Source organism: Typopeltis vanoorti, chromosome 15 (genome assembly GCF_054136105.1).
Source record: "Typopeltis vanoorti isolate ZY-2024b chromosome 15, IOZ_Tvanoo_1.0, whole genome shotgun sequence".
In the NCBI taxonomy this organism is placed as follows: Eukaryota; Metazoa; Arthropoda; class Arachnida; order Uropygi; family Thelyphonidae; genus Typopeltis; species Typopeltis vanoorti.
The window spans coordinates 79,096,880-79,110,120 of record NC_143563.1 but is presented as its reverse complement, the minus strand read 5'-3'; the positions used below and the strand labels follow the sequence as shown (position 1 = coordinate 79,110,120).

The window sequence follows — 13,241 nt, the reverse complement described above, 5'->3', positions numbered from 1 at the left end:
AGATAAATTACATACATAGATACAGTAATATTTATATATGTATATAATATATATAACACATTACAATTGTGAATAACAGATACTTGCAAGTAAATAATTTTCTTCCTCGAAGCTTAGCAGAGCTTATCTGAGGAAGATAATAGATGATAGCTGGTGGTGGTGGTTTCATGGTTATGTTTCTATACTTGTCGCAAGCCAGGTGTTGATTTTACTGTTTGTTGGTACGTGCTTGAGGACTTCAACTGCTATTACAGTTTAACTTTTTTTTTTTTTTTTTGCAAATAGGGTCGGATTTAGACATGATGTGTTTGTTTCTTTGTGTTCTTGTAGTGATGGTTTTTGAAAGGGGGTTTTCATAGGGTGTGTGTGTGTGTGTGTGTGTGTGTGTGTGTGTGTGTGTGTGTGTGTGTGTGTGTGTGTGTGTGTGTGTGTCGGGGAGAGAGAGAAACAGGAATTGCTCTAATTTTCATTCTCGCTATAATATTTATATAGCGCCTGTTTCAGCTCTCTGTATGTTCCTAGGTTTCTGTTGACGAACGGCAGTTTGTTTATCATGTCAGGTACGTAGAAGTTTCAGGTGGCTTTGCGGTAGTGATTGTTGTACTTATATGTTTTGTAGTTTGTTGACTGTGGTCTTGTTATTTTATATGTTGTTCTGGTTAGTCTATAGGTTGGGCTGTAGCCTGTAGTTTTAACATGACTGTGTAGTGGCATAAGTGTTTCACCTTAAATGTTTTGTGTTTTGTCCATGCTTTCTGCATAAGTGTGGGTTGTTCCCAGAATATCAATTTTACCATTTTATCTTGCAACCATCGTAACTTGTTAAGTCTGTAGTCTGCGCAGAATGCGTATGATGTGATTGCATATCTTAAAATGTTTTCACATAATGCTTTATAGATTAATATTTTTATGTGGGTTTGGGGCAATATTTTTTAATATATATAGTTTGTTTGTTATTATCTTAAGCTTAGTATGTAGGTAGTTTGTATGGCTATTTCAACTTTGATCGGCATCGAAGTGAAGTCCGCGATAGCGTGTTGTTTTCACCTGTGTGATGGTTGTGATTTTAGGTTCTGCACTTTGTGTATAGGAGGATGAATATCGGATAGTGAAATATTTAGTTTCTATGGGCAGGGTTTCGGGGTTTTTGAATATCATTAGCTTTGTTTTTCCAGGGTTTATATATATATATATATATATATATATATATATATATGGCAGATTTTACTTTTTAGGGGAAGGTGGATTATGTCGTGTGTGTGTGTGTGTGTGTGTGTGTGTGTGTATGTTAAATAGAATGGGAGATAGGCCAGCTCTTTGCGGTACTCCACAGGTTACATGTACCTCTTTGCTGTATGCTGATCCTATACGTGTGGTGTGCTTTCTGTTTTTCATGTATGCTTTAAACCACTGGAGTAGACGACCTCCAATTCCGATATGCATTAGTTTCGTTAACAAGGTTTTGTGTGTTAGTGTGTCAAATGCTTTTGTTAGGTCAATGAATACCACTAATGTTATTCTGTTTTTATCCAATGCAGCGTTTATTAGGTCTGTGAAATCTTCCAGGAGTGTTGCTGTTCCTTTATTTTTTTGAAAGCCATATTGTGTTTTGGGTATGATTTGAAACTTTTCAACGTATGTGGAGAATTTGTGATGCACGATGGGCTCCATGATTTGGTTGATTACAGACAGCGTGGCGATGGATCTGTAATTACTTATAATGTTTATTTTTCGATGTTTGTGTATGGGTGTGATTAATGCAGTCTTTAGTGTTTCAGGTATGTGTCCCTTTTCGAAGATTTTATTTAACAGTTTTTGTATAACTGGAAGTATGTTGGTTGAGTGTTTCTTGATGTCTTTTGGTCTGATTCCGTCTATCCCTGGTCCTTTGTTAGGGTTAATTTGTTGAATTGCCAGTGATAGTTCTTCTTTTGTTACTGTGGGGAACCACATCGACTGGGTTGCTCGTGGACCTAGTGGAGAATGTTCGTTTGTGTGAGGAAAGGTTGTTTCTTGTAGTGTTTGGACAGAGTTCACGAAGTGCTGATTAAAGTTGTTTGCCAACTGTTTGAGGGATTTGGGGTCGCAAGCAAAGCTGTGCTTTATTGTTTCTGAGACAGTGGTTCTGTGTATATTGTCCAGCATTTCATTAATCAGGTGCCAGGTTTCCTTTATGTCATTCTGAGCTGTTGTTAATTTGTTGCTGTAATAGTTTCTTTTTGCCTTTCTAATCTGTGCTGTTAGGAGATTCCGTTTTCTTTTGTATTCAGCTTTTAAAGCGATATTGTTCGGCGACTTTCTAAGTTGTTTCCATAGGGCATCTTTTCTTTGTATGTCTGTTAATATGTTGTCTGTTATCCATGGATTTTGTTTCGTTTGGGGGCGTATTTTTATTTTTATTAATGCTTTGTTATATATTTTGTTAAATGCAAGTTTAAGATTATTATATACAACTTCAGCAGAGTCTAAAGATGCTATCTGCTATCTGTTTTTCTGATTTCATCGTTTACTATTGTTTCGTTTAGAATGCTATAATACCGTTTTGTAGTCTCAGTGAGTTTTATGGGTTCTTGTTCATTGTGTAACTGTAATGCTGTGAAATAATGGTCTGCCAGTTTGCATGTTATGACGACTGCTGTGTAGCTGTTTGGAGGGGCCCTTATATTTATATGATCAATGCAGGATGAGGTTGTTGTGTTTCCGACTATCTCTTCTCGTGCATACGACTGTATGGATGGGGTTATGTCATATGCCGATAATATGTATAGGTATTGTTCTGTGTTGTTATTTATGTTCCTAATGTTTATATTAATGTCTCCTATTATTATCAAGTATTTTGAGGCGCCTACTTCCGTGGCTGAAAGCCATCTGTTTAGTTCTTCTAGGAATTTTGTGGTGCTTAAGTTGGGTGGTCTGTATATTGCGTTTAATATCAGGGAGTTTTCTTGTTTGATGTTTTTAATTTCGATGCATATGTTTTCTGCGTATTCTAATTTATAGTTTATTTCTGTTACTTCTAGTTTATGTTTGGTAAATATTATTATACCACCGCCTCGTTTTGTTTGTCTGCAGTGTTTGTGTTGCTGGAAGTGTGGCATTTGGTAGGTGGATGCCTCTTCGTTTGTCGTAGATACTCCAGTCAGTATTAAAATGTCTATGTAGTATATATCTTCCTTCAGATAAGCTTGCAGGGTCAGCCAGTATTTTTGAATGCTTCTGATGTTGATGTGGAGAATAGATGATAATAATAATAATAATAATAATAATAATATATATTAATCAGTATAAAATTTTCTACCCAGTATCAAGGGCATCTTTAGTATGACTTTTAAATGAAACAACAAGAACAGAAACCGGTATATTCAACAATGAAAATCGTTTCGATCATATTTGGAATATAGTCCTTACTATTAAGTTCCTTTGAGAATTTCAGCCTATTCAACACCTAAATGAAGGGAATGTGGTGTATATGTTGGGTGGGGTGGGGAAATAGTTTCACTACATCTTACACTGTCCAGTTTATTTCAGTCAAATTATAGCAATAGTGGTTTCTTACTATGGCTGAGATCATCTGAGAATTTCAATTCTAACTGATATTAAAATAAAGGGGCTGTAGTTGTACATTTCTACAGACAGCGTCTTTCATCCGATTTTACTCCATTTCGGAATATCATCATTTTTTGACATTGCTCTGATAATTTTGGTAGATCCTCTGATAATTTTGGTAAAGTCGGACCAAAATGGAGAGATTGGAAGAGAATCACAAATCAGCGAGCACACACAAACACTAATGGTCGCATCATTTATGCGACCATTAGTGTTTTTTTTTTTTTTTGAAAAAATAAACCAAAAAATAGGATAGAAATAGATCGGTTAATTTTTAACTTTAACTAAAAGCGTTACAGAATCATCCCCCAGGGTGGCAAAATTTGAAATTTAAAAATGAAAATATACTACTGATTATGTTTTTGATACCCCATTTCAGGTCCGTTTTGTGCTGGGCCCAGTGCCTGTGCACCCGTTGCATCTGTCTAGTTACGGTGGTCTTGATACAGCACGTGCACTGTAGGAACCAACGCTGTTATTCATGGCCTGCTCCACAATAGCAGTAGCACCTTCAATCACTTGTTGTGAACTGATTGGTTTGCGACCTCTAGTCTAATTCCCAACGATTCTGTTTCTTCAAAACAACTAAACATTCGTCGCAGAGCACATGGAGATAGTGGACCTCGTTGATATTTGTTTAAGTGACGAAATTCGCGAAGTGCAGTAACAGCATTGAAATTGTTTAGGTAGTGCAACTTCCCGAGCAAAACACGTTAGGGAAAGTTTAGTGGCATCACTATGGACGGTATTAACAACAAGAATGAAGGAAAAAATCACATGTCTATCTTTTTAAACCCTCCTGGCACCTACCGAGTTGCTTGATATGCAAATTCCATGCATTTGATGTTTATAACCCACCTGGTGGTGAATTTTGGAACTACAATGACGCACTGTATGATGTATCGAATGTAGATATAGTAATTTTTCATCATTGTGCGTTATCGCTTCCCCATGACACACAATGTATTCCTGCAAAGTTTCGCAGCATTTGGATCACTTGATTGCGCTCCAAAAGGCCTTAAGCAGGGGATACTTTAATTTAATAAATAAATAAGGAATTGGTAGTTTGTTTGGAGGGGCTGCGTGCTACCAGTTGCATTGGTCAACTAATTTTGACGAAATACAGATTATAGTTTTTTCTAGCACTGCTTAATGTTCTTGAAAAAATGTAGCTCAATTGGACAAGTGAAAAGGAGGGTAGGAGATAACATTTCAGACACAGACACTTCTATGCCATCGTTTTCAACTGATTTCGACCAAATCTACGATATGGTCTCTTATATTACTAACGGTCTTCTGCGAAATTCAGCGTAATCGGACTAAAATAAAAACAGGATTGTAGTGTAGAGGGCCTTTACAGGCACCTTTGTAGATCTCGTTATTCAACCAAAGAAAAGAAATGTCTCATGAAAACATATCATTTATAAAAAGATTAACTATCTGAGGAACTAGGACAACAGCTGCAATTTACAAGCTTGCTTATTTGATGATGATGTGTATTTTAATTGTTGAATTGTTGAAAATATAAATTTCTCTCCGAAATTCCAATAATACCATAATAGCAGCAAGAACAAGACTACTAATTAACAATAATGTACTGTAATGTTTCTAAATTGCAGCCAGTTTTTTGCTTCCTCAATACTTGATTCATTTGCACATAAGAGAGTTTTTACGAGATATTTTGCCAATATAGTGTTGCTTAATTAGAATGTTTAACTAACATAGTTTATTGATTTAAAAAAAAAAAAATCCTAAACTGCTCCCCTTAAGAATTTAATTCGGTCCCTTAGTTTTTCCTTCTCCCGTCTGGTGGCAAACTATGCTCTGTAAAAATAGAAATCTACAAGAATTAATTTTGAAAAAAAAAAAGAAAAAAGAAAAGCAGATATTTTTATGGTGTAATTTCACAACGAAATTGACTTCGCTCTGTCTATTTTTCAAAATTTATTTAAAAAAGATTGTGCGTGTGTGTGTGTGTGTGTGTGTGTGTTTGGGAATATGAGAGCATCAGTAGTGGAAACAAATTCTTAAAGGAACGAAAACAGCAGAAGTACCGCAAAATTCAGCGTGCTTTTCTTGATCATTACAAGGCTAATGATAGCACTAAAATAAACTAGACCTTTATGTTATGCAGTGCTTCTCCTTAACCCTCACCTTCCCTCATTGACACTGACAGTGAAAGTGGTTTGTGAAGGTAACTAATGACAGAATAAGTCCTTTAAACTCCCTCGCTCATTACCGAGTTCAGACAGCAGAACGTCTAAAGTCCGCTAGCAGCGAAATTAAAATAGAGATTCCCTTATCCGTTTTCTAGACTTATATTTAGACGCTTTCTTGGCACATTTTTTGGAAATCTGTTGTGTGCGTGTGTGTGTGGCAATCGGCTCCAAAGAGTTTTCAGTTAATGACACTACGCTCCACATAACGTACACTTACAAGTGCTGCTGTCTTGTAAATGCTAGCTTTGTAGCGATTGCTATAAAAGTTCTCATGCTTCACTTCACTATATCGATGAAGTTTATTAGATGAGAGAGTGGACGGGGGGGGGTGGACAATATATTCATTGTACCTGAAAAAGAGAATAAACATATATTTTAAAGGAGATTTACCAAAAACTACGTTTAATTCAATACTCGTCGTTTCAGGCCTAAAGTACAGATTATATAGCCACTGAAGCTTATAAATTTAAACATCAATGATTGTGTATAATTTTGTCAAACCCAACATATTTCAGAAGTAACTTTGCTTTCCAATTAATTTTGTATATTCTGCAACTCAAAAGCTTATGTTTTAAGCAGATCATACGCATACCGGTCACTAAATTAGAAACCTTTATGCAGATATACGTGAACGTCACTTATGCAATGTGTATGCAAAATACTTAGTCACGTGCATCACCGCATGTTCTAGGCCAGTGCTTCCCAAACATCTGTATGTCAGAGCCCCCTTTGGAAAAATTGAAATATTTCACGGCTCCCCCCTCGAAAAAAAATCGTAATATAGACATATATTATTATAATATTTATTGTATTTATATTCAATACAAAACATACACAGCGAATATTGCAAAAATCAAAAGCAAATATTACATTTTTAGCATCTTACATACACATTTGACATGACACATTATCTTCTATTTTTATATAGACAGATATATTGTTATTGTACATTTGTAGTACAAGCACATGAAACGTAAAACGATTAGTAAAAAAAGAAAGAATTAAAAATATAAAAGAAGTTATTGATAACAATTTTGATAACAAATATTGATAAGAAGTTATTAATAACAATTTAATGTGATGTATGTGTTTCAATACTGCTACACCAATATCAGGTGAAATATTTGAAACTGCAATTCTTAGATCTCTGCTTTGAAATGAAACATATGAATAAGCATATATTTACTAATATTGATTAAGCGCCGAAATACGCAAGAAACAAAATTTGTGAACCGCACCAATGTGTGATTTTTCCCATTAAAATATAAAAAATAACAAAAATGAAATAATAAATAATAAAAATTAAATACGTTTCTTTTAAGATAAAAAAAATCTACTTAGTCTTAAAATATTTTTTCATTCATTCATTCTTTCTTTCTCCTAACGAAAGAGCGTGGAAAAACTACAATAAGAAGCATATACACATACTATTGAAAGCGCTGAATATGACTTGTTCGCCATTGATTTATGAAGAATAATCGTTGTGACATGCTGTTGTTAAGAACGTTACAGCAGTGAGCATTCAGTCACTGTTGCGTATCCTTTTCGACGGTGCATTTATCATGCCATTATTAATATTATCATCCATAATTTAAAAAGCATTACGTATGGTAATTATTAATAATGACATTGATAATATTATGAATACTACTACTACTACTACTAATAATAATAATAATAACAACAACAACAACAACATGTAATCACGTTTTCTAATTTGGCATACGCGAAACATTCAATTTTTCAATGGTGCCAGATAGTTTTGCGGGTATGATGCACGAGGTCTCAAAAATATCGAGAGTGAAGCTTAGAAAATGAAATAATGTAACTTTCATTATTGCTAAAATCTCTCCTGCGTCACATGTTTATTAACTCGTATAAACACCTAACAGTTTTTATTTTTTTTTGCCTTGCTTTTAAACATCTGAAAGTCACAACCATCTATTTTGACCCTTACTTATGCATTCCGAAGAATGTATGTGGACTTCAATTGGAAAGAATTGGATTCGAATACAGTTTAAAACGCTAGGAGCATTTATAAAGACTTTTTAACTGAAAGCGAGTTAGCTGCGGTCACGAATGTGGCACAGTGTTTTTCTCTCTGAAGGGGGAGAAAACTCCGGAGAACACGGAGTTTTGGCGTTAAATCTTCTTTTAAATTTTAAAACCGCACGATACTTAATTTTATCCATCTCAAAGGATACAGATAAGACTTTTGCTTCAGACAGCTGTATAAAACAAACTACTTGATAGAATGACTTCTATTTCACATGGATGCTTATGACAGATATACCAACTTAGAAAAAAAAATCTTGCCGATAGTGTTGCCATCTATGGTCGAGGCCGAGAACTTTCAGACCACCCTCGTATTTGGGTGGTTGTGAATGTATGGTGAGGCCGCTTTTAAACTTCCAAATAGAAATGCTGGTTAATCGTGTCATCCGTGGGGAACGTACTCACATTGTACGAAACTCTCATAATGGCGTATGTATGTATGCATAAGAAATAGTCTAAATTTTGAAAGGTTCCAAATATTTGTGTTCTTAAATATTTAGTATTATCCAACTTGTTCCAAAAACTCACCCTGCTGTGGGTATGTATATCCAAGAGCTCAAAGAATAAAACATCATGCTAAAGGAGACTGCCTAGGAGTGAACTATACATGCAGAGATCGAGGCTTTCCTTTATTACTTCTACTACTATATATATATATATATATATAGTTTATTATGTGATCTGAAAACCTCTATTTAAAGATCAAACATTGAACTTTTTCAAGACACATCAGGGCTCTAATCAACGGGACTGTGGTCTCTCACAGGGTGACGAAATTCATCTCGAACCTAAAGACAATTACAGACATCTATATCCATATCTGGATTCGAACCTGCAACCTCTTGGTTAGAGAGTGGGTACATTAACCGTTCGTCCAACTAGGCCTATTTATAATATAAGTAGTGATGTCTTCAGGATTGCGACCACCATGTGAAGATTTGACACCTTAATGTTTTATCATGAACATAAATGAATTTGCTTAGTGGCATGGCATCGTGATGTTATGACATTTCATTCATATAAACTACATAATAAACTTAACATTTCATATATATATATATATATATATATATAGAGAGAGAGAGAGAGAAGTTAAATTTAGGCTAATGTTTTATGTTTAAAAATATTTTCGTTTCTTATCTCTGTGTCTACGAACACGTACCTGATAAACTCCTCTGCGCCTTTTATGAAGATTACTTTGGATATAATGACTAACATCATGATCAACATGTAGTGCCACCAACTTCGCATTTTCGGGAAACTGTAAGAAAATAATTTATAAAGACTTTATATATAAGTTAACTGAGCGAATATCATATATACGATATAATTGCTTGTTCATCTAGCAAAACATATTTAAAACAAAAAAAATTAAGCCATGCAACAGAAATTTATATTTTTGTTTTTTGTATTTTAGGTAAGGACTGACTGAAATATATATCTTGAGATATTAGATTTCAGCGTATTTATTGTAATTACTTTACACCTTATTTTCCAACAAAAATGCTATATCTCACTTTAAACTAACTTCTTTCATATACACTCATGAGACAAAATATTATCACCACCTCCTTAGTAATGGTTGAGCGTTTTGCAGTGATAACTGCTTGAGCCCGTCTTGGCATAAACTCTGCTAGACCATGGAAGGTGTCTTGGGCTATTCTGCACTAAGTAGGCAAAATAACTTCCCGGTGGTCAAACGAAGCGAAGCACTGGCGTTGCCCGTCGGATGCTGCGTTCCACGTGATCCTACAAATATTCAATGGGATTAAAATCGAGAGAATTCGGTGGTCAGAAGCGCATACGGAATGCTTGGATATGCTTTTCGAACATGCTTCCGTAATGTGAGGTTTGTCACAAGGGGCATTATATTGCCCTACGTTGCCACCATGTAGGGCTATTTAGGATGGAAAAATATCGGCTACCAAAAGAGGTGAATAAATATAGATTAAAGGGAGAGAGAGAGAGAGAGAGAGAGAGAGAGAGAGAGAGAGACCAGCTGCAAGATTGAAAGACCAGTGAAGTCAGAACAGGCAAATACCTAATCCTATTAGAGAAGAAAAAAAAACAGTGGGTTGGGAGGTTTTCATTAATGTAATAGGATAAAAGACTTACATGAATCAGTTCAAGAAATATAGAACTACCCAAGTACAGAATTTCCTGAATTCCTGTACAATCCCATCCAAATATCATTATGATAAATATTTAATTACTACGTATCACTTTGTTTTCATACTAGAGACCCTATATCTACTTTTTTTTCTCTGTCCAACTCCACTAGTGGACTCTGCTATTTGGACTTTATATTTCAAATTGTAAAAATATCGTGATCGTGCTCTTCCATACTGAAAACACCAGCCTACTCTATCCTGCAGATATATAGACTTGAACTTATAAATCTGATTTCATTAAATCCATTTATAATTCGAATTTTGCTTTGTTTATACAAGAAATTCATTATGCTTTTTTGTTCCGTTTATTTTCATCATGCTTTTGAGAACAACGACGAATTAAAGAATATTATCATGCTTTTCTGCTTATCTTGGAAAAAAAATAAGCATAGTAGTGTTAACCTATATTATATTGCTTTACTTTAAAAAAAATCTAAAGTTTGTTTATCCAGTATGTAAATTGATATTATTTGCTCAGTTTAATGGACTATTATCGCTCATTACTTTCATACCAAGCAATCAAAAATAATAAGTGTAACTAATATATATCATTCACTTTTTTGTAAGGCCTTTTATTGTAGGTATTTTTTTATCTCAAAATCTTTGCATCATGGGTATTTTTATCACAGAGCCATTTCATCTCAGTCTTTATTTCTGTTGCTTATTATTATTATTATTATTATTATTATTGCTGCAATCGACTTTATAGCAAAGATCTGCTATCAAGAATTAAGGAGTTTTGAAGTATTATTAAATTACTAACGGCAGAAATTCAGAAATTACTAACGGCAGAAATTCAGAAATTACTAATGCTTCAGGATTATTATTGAAATTTTTGGGTGTGTGTGGAAAAGTGTCCTGCTTTTTTATTTGCTTGGGTATTTTTTTAGAATTCTTCCGGATTACCTATGCTACTCACATCATTATCAATCACTTGTGAAAACAGACTTGCGCTGTCACCTCAGGTCGCGTTTTAACACATTACTGCACATAATATTCTTCTTTCCAATTCTAAGAAGAAAATCACCTGTTTTATACCCAACGCAGTGCGCTATATGATTTCTGATCTTTCACCGAAAGACACTAGAAGAATTCTGAATATACTGTATATATATATATATATATATATATATATATATACAGGGTGTTCGGGATAAATTTGACATATTTATAATTAATTATATTTTTCCGTAAGTTACATGTATTAACACACACTTCTCTTCATTTAAAAGTTTGGACCCTTCTTCATTCATATACAAGATGTCAGAAAGGATGGATAGCTGGAACCCACCTGAATCATGGAAGAGAATAACTTGTATCATGATGATTCGTGCCCGCCATCAAAATAAGGATATTACGACTGCTGCCCAATGCTCCCTGAATACAGTAAAAACAATCAGGCATGAACTAGAGACTTGCAATGGTGACTACGAGGATGTAGCAAGAAGAAAGATCCCTAGCAGACGATATGATTGCGTTCGTACAGCAGAATTCCTCGCAAATCTGCAGGAACAGGTGTTGAAGAACCCTGGCATTGGAATTCGGGCTTTGTTCGTGGAGTTGCTAACTGTAGTCAAGCCCTGGATAACAAGGGTAGCCAATGGTAGGCCGTATGTATGGCAGCAGGATTCGGCCCCTTGCCACACCTCTGGGAAAAGTCAAAAATGGTTGTCTGAAAATTTCTACGACTTCACCAGTCCAAATGTTTGGCCTCCAAACTCCCCAGACCTTAACCCCATGGATTATTTTGTATGGGGCGCAGTTGAAAAAGACACCAATCGCACTTCCAGTAATACAAAAGCCCAGTTAATGGATAAAATTAAAACAGTTTTTGCGGCCCTTCCCAGGGAGACTGTAGCATCAGCTTGTTCGAGGTTCCGAAGCAGAATTGAAGCTGTGATCGATGCTAATGGTGGTTATTTTGAGTAAATCTTGTTGATAGTATTGTAATTAACTCTGCCTGTAATGTTTTTTTGTCAATTCATTAAATTTAATAGATACAAAGAAGATTTTCTTTTTCCTTACGAAACTGTCAAATTTATCCCGAACACCCTGTATATATATATATATATATATATATATATATATATATATATATATATATATATATATATATATATATATATATATATATATATATATATATATATATATATTCAGAACTCAGAATATATATTCTGTACTTTTTCATATAAGCTGATATCTACTCCATAACATAGAAGTACATTTATATCCGATCTAGCAAATCCCTTCCTCCTCCTAACGATTATCTAACCTGTCTCTATCTATGATACTAAAATATACTATAGGTAACCAAACTTTCTGGGTAGGAATGGCATAAAACACACTTAATGGCGATTTTCTATACGCCAGGATAGATACCACCGCGGACAAATGTATAAACTCATTTGAGTTTATACATTTGTCCGCGGACATTTGCACTTAAATATCTGGTTAGTTTAAATGACATTCGTGAATAAACATCACAGTGCAAGCGCACATTGTACTTTGGCAGATGTATATAGTACTACGATGCGAATGGTGAGATTTTAAGTTATTATTTGACTTACGCGCATCCCTTGATACACACTCCTAACTCTCTCTCTCTCTCTCTCTCTCTCTCTCTCTCTCTCTCTCTCTCTCTCTCTCTCTCTCCATTCCTCTCTTCGTTTTTCAGTATTTTTCCTGTCTGTTTCTTCCCCCTATTTCTTTCTCGTCACTGAAAGCATGAAGTTTCTTATCTAGTACAGAATTTTCAAAATTTTAGTTATACAGTATGCTTGTTGTTCTTCAATATTAAGCATGCAATTTATTGGTTATTGGTTATGGCATATGGTTATATTTGATTATCATTTATGCGCAAAAATGCAGCGAGATTCTTATGTAAGAACAAAAAATCCAGTTTACGAAATGAAATAAAATAAGATCAGTCTCAATATATATACACAAAGAGAAATAACCTAAGTTCCAACAATTGGATAAAATCAGAGCAGTCACATTATATTTGAGTGACATGCTGAAATTAATGTGGCAGTATATTTGGTGGGTAAACAGATGACAAGCATCTCGACGTGAAATTATATTTATGAAAAACTGCCATCGCCATCAGTGTAGTGAAGTTTTTTGAATATGTAAGGAGGAAGAAAGGGAGGAGAGCTGTTTTCCGTTTTATTCGAAAAGATATCCAAAA

At 34.6% G+C, this 13,241-nt stretch overlaps 1 protein-coding gene and 1 long non-coding RNA gene across 5 annotated transcripts in view; one reads left to right on the top strand and one right to left on the bottom strand.

Annotated features, from left to right (window-relative positions):
- Window positions 1–13,241, top strand: part of LOC150098918 (uncharacterized) — a 359,215-nt gene that overhangs the window by 44,740 nt on the left and 301,234 nt on the right. The gene's annotated exons all lie outside the window — the stretch shown is intronic.
- The window catches only part of LOC150098919 (glutamate-gated chloride channel-like), a 345,862-nt gene that overhangs the window by 50,773 nt on the left and 281,848 nt on the right, over window positions 1–13,241 (bottom strand). For both annotated transcript variants that reach the window (XM_090405610.1, XM_090405611.1), the window contains one exon: window positions 9,043–9,141. In XM_090405610.1, the coding sequence (XP_090261736.1) occupies window positions 9,043–9,141 (99 nt within the window). The remainder of the gene's footprint in view (window positions 1–9,042; window positions 9,142–13,241) is intronic.